Source organism: Monodon monoceros, unplaced genomic scaffold (genome assembly GCF_005190385.1).
Source record: "Monodon monoceros isolate NGI ecotype Baffin Bay Population unplaced genomic scaffold, NGI_Narwhal_1 Super_Scaffold_12, whole genome shotgun sequence".
In the NCBI taxonomy this organism is placed as follows: Eukaryota; Metazoa; Chordata; class Mammalia; order Artiodactyla; family Monodontidae; genus Monodon; species Monodon monoceros.
The window spans coordinates 112377527-112391081 of NW_021703768.1; the positions used below are offsets into that span (position 1 = coordinate 112377527).

The 13555-nt window shown below is 37.5% G+C and overlaps 1 protein-coding gene across 2 annotated transcripts in view; it reads left to right on the plus strand.

The window, feature by feature from the left end:
• DDX46 (DEAD-box helicase 46) overlaps window positions 1–13254 on the plus strand; it is a 59067-nt gene extending 45813 nt beyond the window's left edge. Inside the window, exons 19-23 of one of the 2 annotated variants that reach the window (XM_029217438.1) lie at window positions 998–1174; window positions 3344–3562; window positions 3939–4083; window positions 11050–11123; window positions 12310–13254. In XM_029217438.1, coding sequence (XP_029073271.1) covers window positions 998–1174; window positions 3344–3562; window positions 3939–4083; window positions 11050–11123; window positions 12310–12357 — 663 coding nt within the window. In that variant the 3' untranslated portion in view covers window positions 12358–13254. The remainder of the gene's footprint in view (window positions 1–997; window positions 1175–3343; window positions 3563–3938; window positions 4084–11049; window positions 11124–12309) is intronic. The other variant, XM_029217439.1, reaches the window with a different exon arrangement.
• Window positions 13255–13555: the final 301 nt, after the last annotated feature.

Here is a 13555-nt window from a genome sequence, read left to right on the forward strand (position 1 = left end):
CAGTTTTTTTATGTTACTTAAACATTTTTAAAAAATCTCATAATGAAATATGTTGATTTTTTTCCTTCTTGTTAAAATATAAGTTTTGTAAAAAAAAAATAGAGCAATACTAAAGTGAATAAAGTTAAAAGTAAAGTTACCCCTGTCACCTAGCTCCATATACCTTCCCCATTCCTGATTTATGCATTTGTTTTGGATTTTAACGCCATGTATGCTGTTTAATTTAAAAGGGTTATTTAAATGTTAGTTTAAAAGTAGTTGGTAACTCAAACCCCTTAGTAGATAACAAATATTTTAAAAAGAAGATAAGTTGTCTGTTTCCATTTCAGTAAAAGGTCTTTCTAAATTAACCTAATTAATTTTAAACCCTGAAAAAAGCTTGCTCTTCATTTGAGATTTAAAATATTAGCCTAATTTTCAGCATTGCTCTTGCTTTGATGGGGAAACCAACCTTCATTTCTTTCCTTCCTTGAAGGAAAAAAACCAATAAAGGCTTTTTTTCCTGATTCTCTTACCCAGTGTTTTAGATAAATCCAATTGCATTTTTGAAGTTGGGAAGAAATTTAGGAACCCTGTTGCAGCATTTGCCCTGGGAACCACTGACTGTATTTTTAGGTGTCCACTGGTCTTGAGTTATTGCCCTTGTCCAGCCCCTTTCATTGCAGTGTATGTAATTTGGCCTTAAGGCCTTGGCCCTGGAGCAACTCATCTGCATCAAATTGTCTGCTCTGTCTTGACAGCACATGTTCTTCATTTACTGAATTGGGATGTATCTGTACCACTCAGGAGTCTGCTGAAGTGGTTCTTGCAGCCTTGTATCTCTGTTTCTTTCTTTCCTTCCTTCCTCCCTCCCTCCCTCCCTCCCTCCCTCCCTCCCTCCCCCCCTCCCTCCCTCTCTCCCCTCTCCTCCCTTTCCTTTCCCCTTCTCCTCCTCTTCTCCCTCTATAAATTGGTATTTTTAATTAGATTTTTACTAATCCTTTTTCTTCTTGTTTAGATTGATGAGCAAATTGAAAGCATGTTTAATTCAAAGAAGAGAGTGAAGGATATGGCTGCTCCTGGAACATCTAGTGTTCCTGCTCCAACTGCAGGAAATGCTGAGAAGTTAGAAATTGCAAAGAGATTGGCTCTTAGAATCAATGCTCAGAAGAATTTGGGGATTGAGTCTCAGGTATTAAGTAATTTGTTCCAAGTCTTAGTACTTTTTGTAAGTTCTTTGATTTAAATGCTTTTCAGGAATTATGGCAGCACAAGTGAACAAGAAGTTATTTTAGACACTGAGGTAGTAAGCATTTAACATTATTCTCAATACAGAATTCTTTAATTATTATATTTGGGTGATTTCTCTAGTGTGGTTAACTGAGGTCTTAATGCCTAGTCTGGAAGGCCTAACTGTTAAGCATGTTAACCATGGATAATTTTATAAAGTAGTATTCTGATTGATCTTAACAAAATGCTAAAGAAATAACTCTCTTTTCTTTCTTTTCTGTTTATATTAGGTGGGTTATTGGGCACACAAACAATACCTTGGAAGTATGAATATCCAGTTACATAACTGAAACTAACATGGGTTTAGACAGTGGGAAAATGTGTTAAATATTTCACTTGCCTTGTTTCTCTTGGGAGTTTTTTGGTTAACTTAATTTTTTTTTTGAAGTATAGTTGATTTATAGTGTTGTGATAGTTTTTGCTGTACAACAAAGTGATTCAGTTGTACATATATATATATTCTTTTTTCCATTATGGTTTATTACAGGATATTGAATATAGTTCCCTCTGCTATACAATAGGACCTTCTTTACCCATTCTCTATATAATAGTTTGTATCTGCTAATCCCAAACTCCCAATCCATCCCTCCCCCAGCCCCCTCCCCCTTGGCAACCATAAACAAGTCTGTTCTCTATGTCTGAGTCTGTTTCTGTTTTGTAGATAGGTTCATTTGTGTCATATTTTAGATTCCACATATAAGTAATATCATATGGTATTTGTCTTTCTCTTCCTGACTTACTTTCCTAGTATGATAATCTCTAGGTTCATCATGTTGCTGCAAATGGCATTATTTCATTCTTTTTTATGGCTGAGTAGTATTCCATTGTGTGTATGTATATATGTACATATGTGTGTGTGTGTGTGTGTGTGTGTGTGTGTATACACATACCACATCTTCTTTATCCATTCATGGACATTTAGGTTGTTTCCATGTCTTGGCTATTGTAAATAGTGCTGCTATGAACATAAGGGTGCATGTATCTTTTTGAATTATAGTTTTGTCCAGATATATGCCCAGGAGTGGGATTGCTGGATCATATGGCAGCTCTACTTTTAGTTTTTTGATGAACCTCCATACTGTTCTCCATAGTTGCTGCACCAGTTTACATTCCCACCAACGGTGTAGGAGGGTTCCCTTTTCTCCACACCCTCTCCAGCATTTTGGTTAACTTAATTTTAAACTAAGGTTAAATTTTCATAGCATTCCTAAAGAACAATTTGTTAATTTTGACAGTATTTTTAAGATTTTGAGAGTTTGGGGACCTGCAGGGCCCTGTGTCCAGTAGCCTGTATAGGTTCAGGTCTCTAGTGTCCAAGTGGGATGACCAAGCTAGAGGCCAGTGGGCTGACCCAGTGAGGCAGCCACAATCAAGGCTCAGAGCCTTGGGTCTCTGCATCTGTTTTAGTTAGCCAGTGAGTTACTATAAATTGTTTACTGTACTCAAGCCTGTGCCTCTTCTGACAACAGGGACACAGCACCTCACCTAATATTCTCTTGGATTATTGCTACTAATAACTCTTTACTGTGAAAACAAATGGCTCTAACTTTTCGCTGTTGTTAGAAGAGCTTGTGGTGTGAGTCGTGTATTACCCACAGAAGAATTATCTCTGCATTAGGCACATAGTAAAATTAAGTTCAAATTTTAAAAAATGTGTTGAGTAAAGTCATTTACTGTAATTTATAGAATGTTGGGTTGGTCCATGGGGGAAGGAAGAGCTCAGTGGTGGTAGTGGGCAAAGATTCTGATTCAGAGGAAAACTCCTAGTAGCCACAAAGTATGTAAATGATTTTAGAAATATTATACTATATTTGATATCAAGAGTTACCTAATTATGTATGATTCAGTAGAATTTTTAATGTAAAATTGAATATTATTGTTTTCTCATCAAGTAAGGGAGATATATTAAACTGTCTGTTATAAATATATGCTGTTAAATTGCACTTACGGGTAGCACTTTACATTAGAAAGATGCTTTTAGTTAGTGGCTTTCCAGAGAATACTTTGTGGTGGGATCTTTGGTCTTGTCTCTGCCCTCATTTGAGATTTGACTGTAGGTCTTCTTTAACTGCAGGATGTGATGCAGCAGGCCACCAATGCAATTCTTAGAGGTGGCACCATCCTGGCTCCCACTGTCTCTGCAAAAACCATTGCAGAGCAACTTGCTGAAAAGATCAATGCCAAGCTTAATTATGTGCCTTTGGAGAAACAAGAAGAGGAGAGACAGGATGGTGGACAGAATGAATCTTTTAAGAGATATGAAGAAGAATTAGAGATCAATGACTTCCCACAGGCAAGTAACAGATTTAAACTTTTTTTTTTTTTTATTGTAGAGTAGAAACTCCTTTTTTAGGAGCGAAAATGCCTTGTTTAAAACCCATGAACATTTAAATGGCTGCTTTACTTTTTATCTAGATGGGGAGACAGCACTAGAAATTCCATATTTATGATTATGTTCTAGTTACATTAGAATCTAAATGAATTTATGATGCAGGTATTAATTATAATCTTAATATTGACCATAATATGATTTAGTTAACCTATTCTTTGTCAGTACATCAGGTTTCTTTATTCTGTTGTAAAGTGATTTTTTACCCCCACTCTTTTTTATTTTATTTTTTTAACATCTTTATTGGAGTATAATTGTCCCCCCACTCTTTATTTCATAGACTGCTAGGTGGAAAGTTACCTCTAAGGAAGCTCTGCAGAGAATCAGTGAATATTCTGAAGCTGCAATTACAATCAGAGGAACATACTTCCCACCTGGCAAAGAACCCAAGGAAGGAGAGCGGAAAATTTACTTGGCAATTGAAAGTATGTACTGTTCGTTCTGTTTCAATCTTGAGTTAGATCACAGTTGATATAGATGTAATAGACACAGAAAGAATATGAGGTCAGTTCTAGAGAGGACTGAAAATGAGGAACACCTATAAGAAAAAAAATAGTTTCATCTATCATTGTGGTCTTTATTTAGAAGTTTAGTACATATATAGAGGTGAATGATCTGTGTTTGGGACTCTTTCAGTTTTGACAATTTGGTCAAATTGAAAATCACTCTATAAGAAAACATGTATTTTCAGGACTGGTTTGTTTATGCTTCCAGTAAGTAGAACGTTCAGGCCAAAGTTTAGGTTAGAAAGTAAATCAACTATATATAATAGTCCACTTAATGCTTGTTTATCCAAGCAAATATTGCCTGTGATTTTATGCCTAAAAGTTCATACATACCTTTTTAAAAAACAGGATAGGACAATTAATACCATAACTCACAGGGTATATTTATTTCTTTATTTTTGGCTGAGTTGGGTCTTCATTGCTGTGCCCGGGCTTTCTCTAGTTGTGGCCAACGGGGGCTACTCTTTGTTGCGGTGTGCAGGCTTCTCATTGCGGTGGCATCTCTGATTGTGGAGCACGGGCTCTAGGCGGATGGGCTTCAGTAGTTGCAGCACGCGGGTTGTAGAGCACAGGCTCAGTAGTTATGGCGCACGGGCTTAGTTGCTCCGCAACATGTGGAATCTTCCCGGACCAGGGCTCGAACCCATGTCCCCTGCATTGGCAGGCAGATTCTTAACCACTGCGCCACCAAGGAAGTCCCTTAAAGGGTATAAGTAATGCGTTATCTAAGAGTGATCAGGTGTGTTTTTTAACCTTATTTTATACATTCATGAATGAATTCAAAAGACAGTTTCCAGTTTGATTTTTTTCCTACTTCGTTATGTACTGCATGGTAGATAACTTGTCTCCCTTCATTTATATTTAATTTGAACATTTTAATAATAGATTTTTAAGCATAGACCAGCCACAGATCCATTTCATCTACTTAATGAACTAAATATTTTTTGAACACTGGTGTTGTAGCTGTGAAGAGGTTTTACTCCATGTGTCATGTAAATCCAGAGTCTGCATATCTACTGCTTAAATGGCTTAGCTGGCTACAAAGGAGCTCTCCCATACCTTGTATAATCTTAAACACCAGTCTAGTCCTTTGAGTTATACACATCACTTCTAACAAGGAAGCCTTACTTGATCTCATTTCACCACTCTGTAGCTCTTTACTTGCTTTGTTTTTCTTCACAGTACTCATTACATAGAAATTATAGTATATTTTTACTTGTTTCTGTCTCCCCTACTAGAGCTCTGTGAATGCAGTGACTTTATCATCTTCTGTATTCCCAGTGTCTGACACATGGTAGGTAGGCACTTGATAAATTTTCTGAATAATGCATCTGATCATGCTCTAGAGCCACTTCTCTTCTGCACACAAAATATTATTTGACAGGCATATCCATGTGATCTCGCTAAAGCCGCACCATCCAATAAAAACTCTGATGGCTGTGGAGCACTTGAAATACGGCCAGTGTGACCAAGAAATTTTAAATTTAATTTAATTTTTATTAACTTAAATCTAAATAGCCACATAGCTGATGGCTACTGAATTGGCTAGCTCAGCTCTAAAGTTTGTTGCTGGAAAGATCAATGGAAATACAAACTGAAAGTATATTGTAAATAAGGTTTATCACTAGTTAGTATTTTCTTGTTATATTTTGGCATTCCTTTGATTTTGGTGAGGACTTTATAACTGTATGTAAGTTCCTTACTGAAATAAATATAAACTAAAAATGTTTTAAATATATATGAGGACTTTTTATTTTTTCTTGCGGTACGCGGGCCTCTCACTGTTGTGGCCTCTCCCGTTGCGTAGCACAGGCTCCGGACGCGCAGGCTCAGCGGCCGTGGCTCACGGGCCCAGCCGCTCCGCGACATGTGGGATCTTCCCGGACCGGGGCACAAACCCGTGTCCCCTGCATTGGCAGGTGGACTCTCAACCACTGCGCCACCAGGGAAGCCCGAAGACTTATTTTTAGGGTTTGATTCTTTCCTGGACAAAACAAAGAATTTCACAGATGTGAAAGTAAATTAGTACTGTGCCTATTTACTTTACTTTTAACTGGTGACCTCAAATTGTTTTTGTGTGACTTCTTAACATAAAGACTACAAGAAGAGAAATGCACGTGCAGTGTGCATCTCATTTACCCTAAGTAGAAGTTGTTTCCTGGTCAAAATGCTTGATAGGATCAGAGTAAGTTAAAAAACAGAAAAGTTTTGTTACCAGGATTGAGCTGGGGTTTTGTTTTTTTCTCCTTTAATAAGGGTTTGCCTGGTTGATGTAAGGTTTTTATTACTTTCTGAATTCTGATAAAATTGATTTTAATAGTTTTTGCAAGTTTATTCACTGCTTTTGTGGAGGGACAGGCTTTTGAAATTCCCTCCTGTGCCATTTTCACTGATGTCACTCTCACTTTCGGACTTTTTAAAATGAAGAATTGTGGCGAAGGTAAAACTCAGATATAGCCTTTATGTTTTCCATATTATTGAAATTCTACCTTTACAGTACAGTAAGATTCATACATATGTTAAATGGTATGCAAAGAATGTGGGTCCAGAACTAGGCAAGTTGTATTTTTTTGTTTGTGATTGTGACTTTGAGAAACTGGATCATATCTATTTCAAGTCAGGTTTTTAAATGGCACCCTTTTATATATCCTGAAAGACTTTTGCTCTGCCAGTGACTCAGTGTGTTTCTGAATCATGTGACACTGTTCCTTATTGTGAGGCAAAATGCGGGTTGCTGGCACCTCAGCGTTCAAGGAGAGAAAATTAACACTGAAATCTTTCTGCACTTGGAACTGGACAGCTCTCTCTTACTACTGTGTTCATTAGGCCATACAGGATGTCATTCAGTAGAATCTGATGATAAAACCTTTTGTAAACATGGAGTCATCCTTGTATATTCAGCTTGAATGTCATAGGTGTCATTTAAGCAAAACCAGTATTGTATTTTTTTTTGCAATAACATAACTGTAGTTTATTCTGAATATCTCTAAGATTTCAAAACCAGTATTTTAAATGACTGCCTTTTAAAGAGGTAAATCAGAGATGATTGTTTGCTTTGAAAAAGGATCCCATATATAATTTATTAATTTAAAAGTAATTATACTTATTTAGTGTAGTATAATTAATGTATGCCAGGTTTAATTTGTATATAACTTTATCAGAACATATCTCCTGTACTACCAAGTGAAGTGAAATGAGAAGCCCACAGCTTCTGCTGACTTTTCCATCCACCTAAAGTGGTTCTGGGTGCTTCTTTCCACTGTCAACTTGTATTTAGGAAGTAACATCTAATTTTTATAATCTAAGCAAGGTTTCTCTCCCCCAGTAAAAAGATAACCTTGTCAGAAATGAATCTTGAGAATTCTGGCAACATAAATATGCTAAATAAGAGCTGGAGATTGGTAATTAAAATGACCTAAAGCTTTGAGAATTTTCATAGATGATTAGATTTAAAGGATCTTTTAGTTTTTGAAACTCCAACCAAATCAACTGAACACTAATAGGATGAAAACAGGTGTTGGAAGGAGCCTAGTGTCATCTGTTTCTAGTTCTGTAATTGGAGGGACCCCACTGCCTGGCTCCTTAGAGGCTCTGTGTGGCTCAGCAGCTCCCGGCAGTGGGAAGGAGAACAGGAAGGACGTACGTGCCTAGCCAGCCTGTATAATTTATAGCCTGTTTTGTGACCCTCTGCTTTTACTAGTGGAGAATCCCTTAAAAGCAGCCAGAGTTGTTTTGGGACCAATGAAAGGAAATGCCACTTTTTCATGACAGCTTATAAACATATGTAACCTATTACCTAAAGAAGCTGTGTCAGTCAAAAATTTAAACTGGTCCAAATGGTCAGGCTCTAACTAACGCAGGAAAATTGCTCTTCACTTGGAGCTGGGTGGGAGTATCATTTTCCTTCTTTTTAAAACAGCAGAGAATGTCAACAGGCTACACATCAACTCATGCCAAGTAGCATATTTTCCTCCTGAATTTCATTTTTTAAATAATTTTCATTCTGGCTTGGCTCTTGATTATACCCTTGGCTCCACGTTCATCTACCTTTCTTCCCTTCCAGCACCCACAGCTTTAAAATGTTTTGGTCAGTGGCTGGTCGAGGTGTAGGGCTTAGATTAGATATGTTGCTCTGACTTCACAGCCGTACTCATGGCCCTTTCCTTCCTGTTGTTAAACTGTTTCTTTTTCTTCCTCCTCCTCCTCCTCTTCTTTCTCCACTTCCTCCTCTTCCCCTCCCCCCTCCCATTTCTTTTCTTCCTCTTCTCCCTCCCACTCCTCCCTTCGTCCTTTCCTCTCCTCTCCTCTCTATGGGTTTGAAAAAGCATATCTAATAAGGGGGGAAATTTTCCCATTTCTTGTGAATTGTTTTCCTTATTTGATTTTCTTACATAAAATGATAAGAACAGGACTTCCCCGGTGGTTCAGTGGTTAAGACTTCGAGCTTCTACTGCAGGGGACATGGGTTCGATCTCTGGTCGGGGAAGTTCCACATGCCATCATTTTTTTTTTTAATGATAAAAACATAGTTCTCTACAACCCCAGTTCTTCTTTTATTCTTTGACATTTCACTCCTAGTCCTTAATCTCTAGTCTGCTTCTTTGGTCCAGCTCTATTCCTTTTATAGATGTGCACCGTGTTACCTCTCTAGATGTACCTACTTCCTGGCATTGTCCCCTGGCTTCAAATCCCTCCACACTTAGCCTTGATGGCTCTCTAATCTCCGTCTCTCCTCTACTTCTGCTCCTTGTTTCCATTGGCCTTACTGAAATTTCCAACTTGGTGTCCCCTGAGCACCTCAGCCACAACGATCTCAGAATCGAATTTCATCCACTATCACTGCTAATAGTAGCACCTGTTCTTCCTCTTGGATTCAGTATCTCCTTTATTACCTGTTATTTTCTTTACTTGCTGCTCAACTCTTAGCATCTTTGTTCCTCTTCTTCACTGTTCACATCTAGTCAGAAAAAACATCTTGTCCATTCTACCTTAAAAATGTGCTTTCAGGGGCTTCCCTGGTGGCGCAGTGGTTGAGAGTCCGCCTGCCGATGCAGGGGACATGGGTTCGTGCCCCGGTCCGGGAAGATCCCACATGCCGCAGAGTGGCTGGGCCCGTGAGCCATGGCCGCTGAGCCTGCACGTCCGGAGCCTGTGCTCCGCAATGGGAGAGGCCACAACAGTGAGAGGCCCGCGTACCGCAAAAAAAAAAAAAAAAAAAAAAAAAGTGCTTTCAGGGACTTCCCTGGTGGTCCAGTGGTTAAGACTCCACACTTCCGCTCCTGGGGGCAGGGGTTCAATCCCTTCTCAGGGAACTAAGATTCCGCATGCCGCACACGTGGCCAAAAAAAAAATATGTGCTCTCATGATGGTATGAACATAATCCTGTGAGAGCCCTGAGGGAAAAAGCACTTAACCCCACCTGGAGAAGTTAGGAAAGATTCTTGGAAGAAGTGATATTTAAAAGTTGCTCTGGGGACTTCCCTGGTGGCGCAGTGGTTAAGAATCTGCCTGCCAGTGCAGGGGACATGGGTTTGAGACCTGGTCTGGGATGATCCCACATGCTGTGGAGCAACTAAGCCCGTGTGCCACAACTACCGAGCCTGCGCTCTAGAGCCCGCGAGCCACAACTACTGAAGCCCGCGCACCTAGAGCCTGTGCTCTGCAACAAGAGAAGCCACCACAATGAGAAGCCTGCACACTGCAACGAAGAGTAAGTAGCCCCCGCTTGCCACAACTAGAGAAAGCCTGCACACAGCAATGAAGACCCAATGCAGCGAAAAATAAATAAATAAAATTTTATTGAAAAAATAATAGGGCTTCCTTGGTGGCGCAGTGGTTGGGAGTCCGCCTGCCGATGCGGGGGGCGTGGGTTCGTGCCCCGGTCTGGGAAGATCCCACATGCCGCGGAGCGGCTGGGCCCGTGAGCCATGGCCGCTGAGCCTGCGCGTCCGGAGCCTGTGCTCCGCCACGGGAAAGGCCACAGCAGTGAGAGGCCCGCGCACCGCAAAAAAAAAAAAAAAAGAAAAAGACGCATCATTTTTTTGGGAAAAAAAAATAGTAATAATAAAAGTTGCTCTGGTAGACTACTTACTACCTACTCATCTTGCTGTAATATCTTTACAAGTTTGTTTTTCTAATAGCCCAAAAGATCATAAAGAGATGAATGAGTACTTTGTATAATGAATCTCTTACAGTAATAGCATACATGGTGGGTGCTTAATGTTTCTTGAATTTATAACTATACAAATGTCTTCAGCCTACCTCATCTACTTGGCTATCTTGCTGTGTTCTTTCACACACTTTTAAAATTTTTCAACCATGCTGTACCTCTCTTACTTTTCAGTAGTTAAGCATTACTTTCGTAATCTGTACCATTACACACATGATTCCCTTTGTAAAATACTTTTCATGTCATCTCTCCTCCTCCAACTTGGCTAGTCCTCCATTCATCTTTAAGACTTTGCTCAGGTGACACTTTTCCAAAACATTTGCTGACTTTAAAGAGCATAATAAACATCCAATAAATATTTGCTAAATAAATGAACCTAGGAAGTTATATTTTCCTTTTACTTTTTCTTCTTCTCTTCTGGACAAATTGCGAATTATCTTTTCTTTGCATACCAACATACCAAGAACTTGTAACACTAGTACCTCACTAACCTTAACACTCTTAATACTAACATCACTGGCTACATTTGAAACTCTAAAAGTAATCGTAATAATAAGCAGCCATGATACAATGTAGATGATGTTCCACCAGGTATTGAAAGACTACCTTGGCAAGTAGTACAATGTTGCTGAAAGTCACGTACTGATCTCTAGGCAGTGGATAAACATCCAGCATAAATCTAGTAATACAAATAATGTTCTCCACTCACTCACCAGGTGCCAATGAACTGGCTGTGCAGAAAGCAAAGGCAGAAATCACCAGGCTTATAAAAGAAGAACTGATCCGGCTGGTGAGTGAAAACCTCAAGGACTTATTTATTTGTTTTAGTAAATGTTTTATTGAACTATAATATAAATAAGAGAAGTAGACAAATGATATACATATAGTTTGATGAATTTTCACAAAATAAGCACACTGATGTGATCACTACCCAGTTGAAGAAATATAGAACATCACCAGTATCCCAGAAGCCCTGCTCATGCCCCTCCTTGTCACTATTCATTGCCCCCAAATGTAACATTATTCTGACTTTCAACACTGCAGATTAGTTTCGCCTAATTTTGAACTCCATATAAGTGGAATCAAATGCTGTGTACTCTTTTATATCTGATTTCTTTCACTCAACATTACTTTGAGGAAATCAGTAGTATTAAATAGTACAGTATTTAAGCATGTGAATATACCACAGTTAATTTATGTTTTAGACTTCGAGGTCGTTTTAGTTTTTGGTTTTTATGAATAATGCTTCTATGAACATTCTTCCATGTCTCTTTGGTACACGTTAATATATTATTTTCTTGAGTATATACCTTGGACTAGAATTGCTAGTTATAGGGTATGTGTAGTTTAGCAGAGTAGTTACACCAGTTTACATTACCTTCAGCAGTGTATGAAAATTCCAGTTTCTCTACATATTTGCCAGTGTTTTTAAACTTAGGTGTTTTGAGTGTTTTTAAACTTTGATGAGGACTTAATTTGATTTTGGATAAAGCGGCCTTTTATAGACCACCTTTCCAAAGGAAGCAGACACATCCCTGTAAACTCTCCCTACAATGTGTACATTGGGATGAGGACCCTTTGAAAGGAAACTTTATCCTTTCTCTAAGAATGTGTTTTTGAGGGCTTTTCTAAAATTTCCCTTACAGAACATTCTTTCGGGTGGATAAAAAATTTAAAGAATAGAAGGTACACAAAACAAGAGGGAAGAATAAAAACAACGTTTAAAGCAAGTGACTTTCACCAAGCAGTGATAGAAAAAGAATGCCACCACCATTAAGTTGGTTCAGAACCGTTGTTAAGGAACAGTCGAGTGAACACAGGGAGATGATTGTTGAATAGTTCTTTCTTCCTCAATATAATATTAATATTTTTTATTTTAAATATCTGATAGTTTTATAAGTTTGTAAAGGAAATTACTTAACATATTTTTTTTTCCTCCCTTTTACTGATCATATGCCTTTTATTTTCTCTTGTAGCAAAATTCATACCAACCAACAAATAAAGGAAGATACAAAGTCTTATAAAACATCTGGAAAAAACTTTTTACCTGTGCTGGTCTGTGATACATGTGGCAATTGTTGTCTGCAGTTTACAGTGTATTTTAAGTTAAGATTTTAAAAATTCTTTCTTGCTGATTTTTTTTTTAAATACAAGAAACCAGTATTTGCTAATGAATTTTCTTTCAGTAAGTATCCCCAGAATTATCAAACTATATTTAAAGTTTTCATTAAAGTGCCCTTTAATGTAAATCTGGATAATATTCCAGAAGCGTAAGAAAATTAAAATATTTGGACTTTCCATTGAAGGAAATAAAGTATATAAGTCGCTAAGGGGCTATTCACCTTATCTTCTTGCAATGAAATTGTGATAATCTCCTCAGAAAAGGTAAAATTCTCTAATTTTGTGACCACCTTGAGCTTAAATCTTACTTGACTCAGTGGAACAATATGAACTATATTTAAGAATATTATAATAGAATTTTTACAAAATGCATTCAGTTTTTGTTTCAATTTTTATTAACATGTATGGGCCATAGTTGGACTGGTTTTTGGTTTTGTAAAATTAAAAATTTGTAGTATAAGAATTTTTTGCATTCCTTTACACTGCTAAGAGTTTTAGTATTTACTACTTTTAGGTTCCCCTAACAACCTCTGGCTCTGTGCCTAGCTACTAACTCTTTTCTAATCTTCCTTAAAAGAAAGTGATTTGTAGCCTATAAATATTAATATGATTGTTTTTTTCCCCTGAAAGTGTTCGTTTATGCATCTGTACATACAAACATCATACCAATCTGATTTTTCTTCAGGATTATTGAATAGGTTGTGAATTTTCTTTCTTAAAAAAAGCATAATGGCACTCACATTTTAAACTTAGACTTTAAGCATTTCTCAGTGAAATTCAGTTCACAAAGAATCATAAATTATATTTTTGAGCCTTCAGATATATTTCCTGAATATTCTAATTTAAATTGCTATAATTGGATCACCTAATTTTTTTCAAGACTCCTGGTGTATTAGAACTTCATATTGTTGTCACTTCTTGAAAAAATAAAATTTTCAGGAATTAAATAGATGTATTTCTTAAATTAAAAGATATAGAAGTTCCCTTGAGTATTCTTGACTTAGAGTTTTTAAAAAAGAAAAAAACCAAAGAATATTATAGCTGTTAAATTATTTTAATAGTATGTTAGGTGGTTAAAGTGACAAGGAGTATCAATCATGA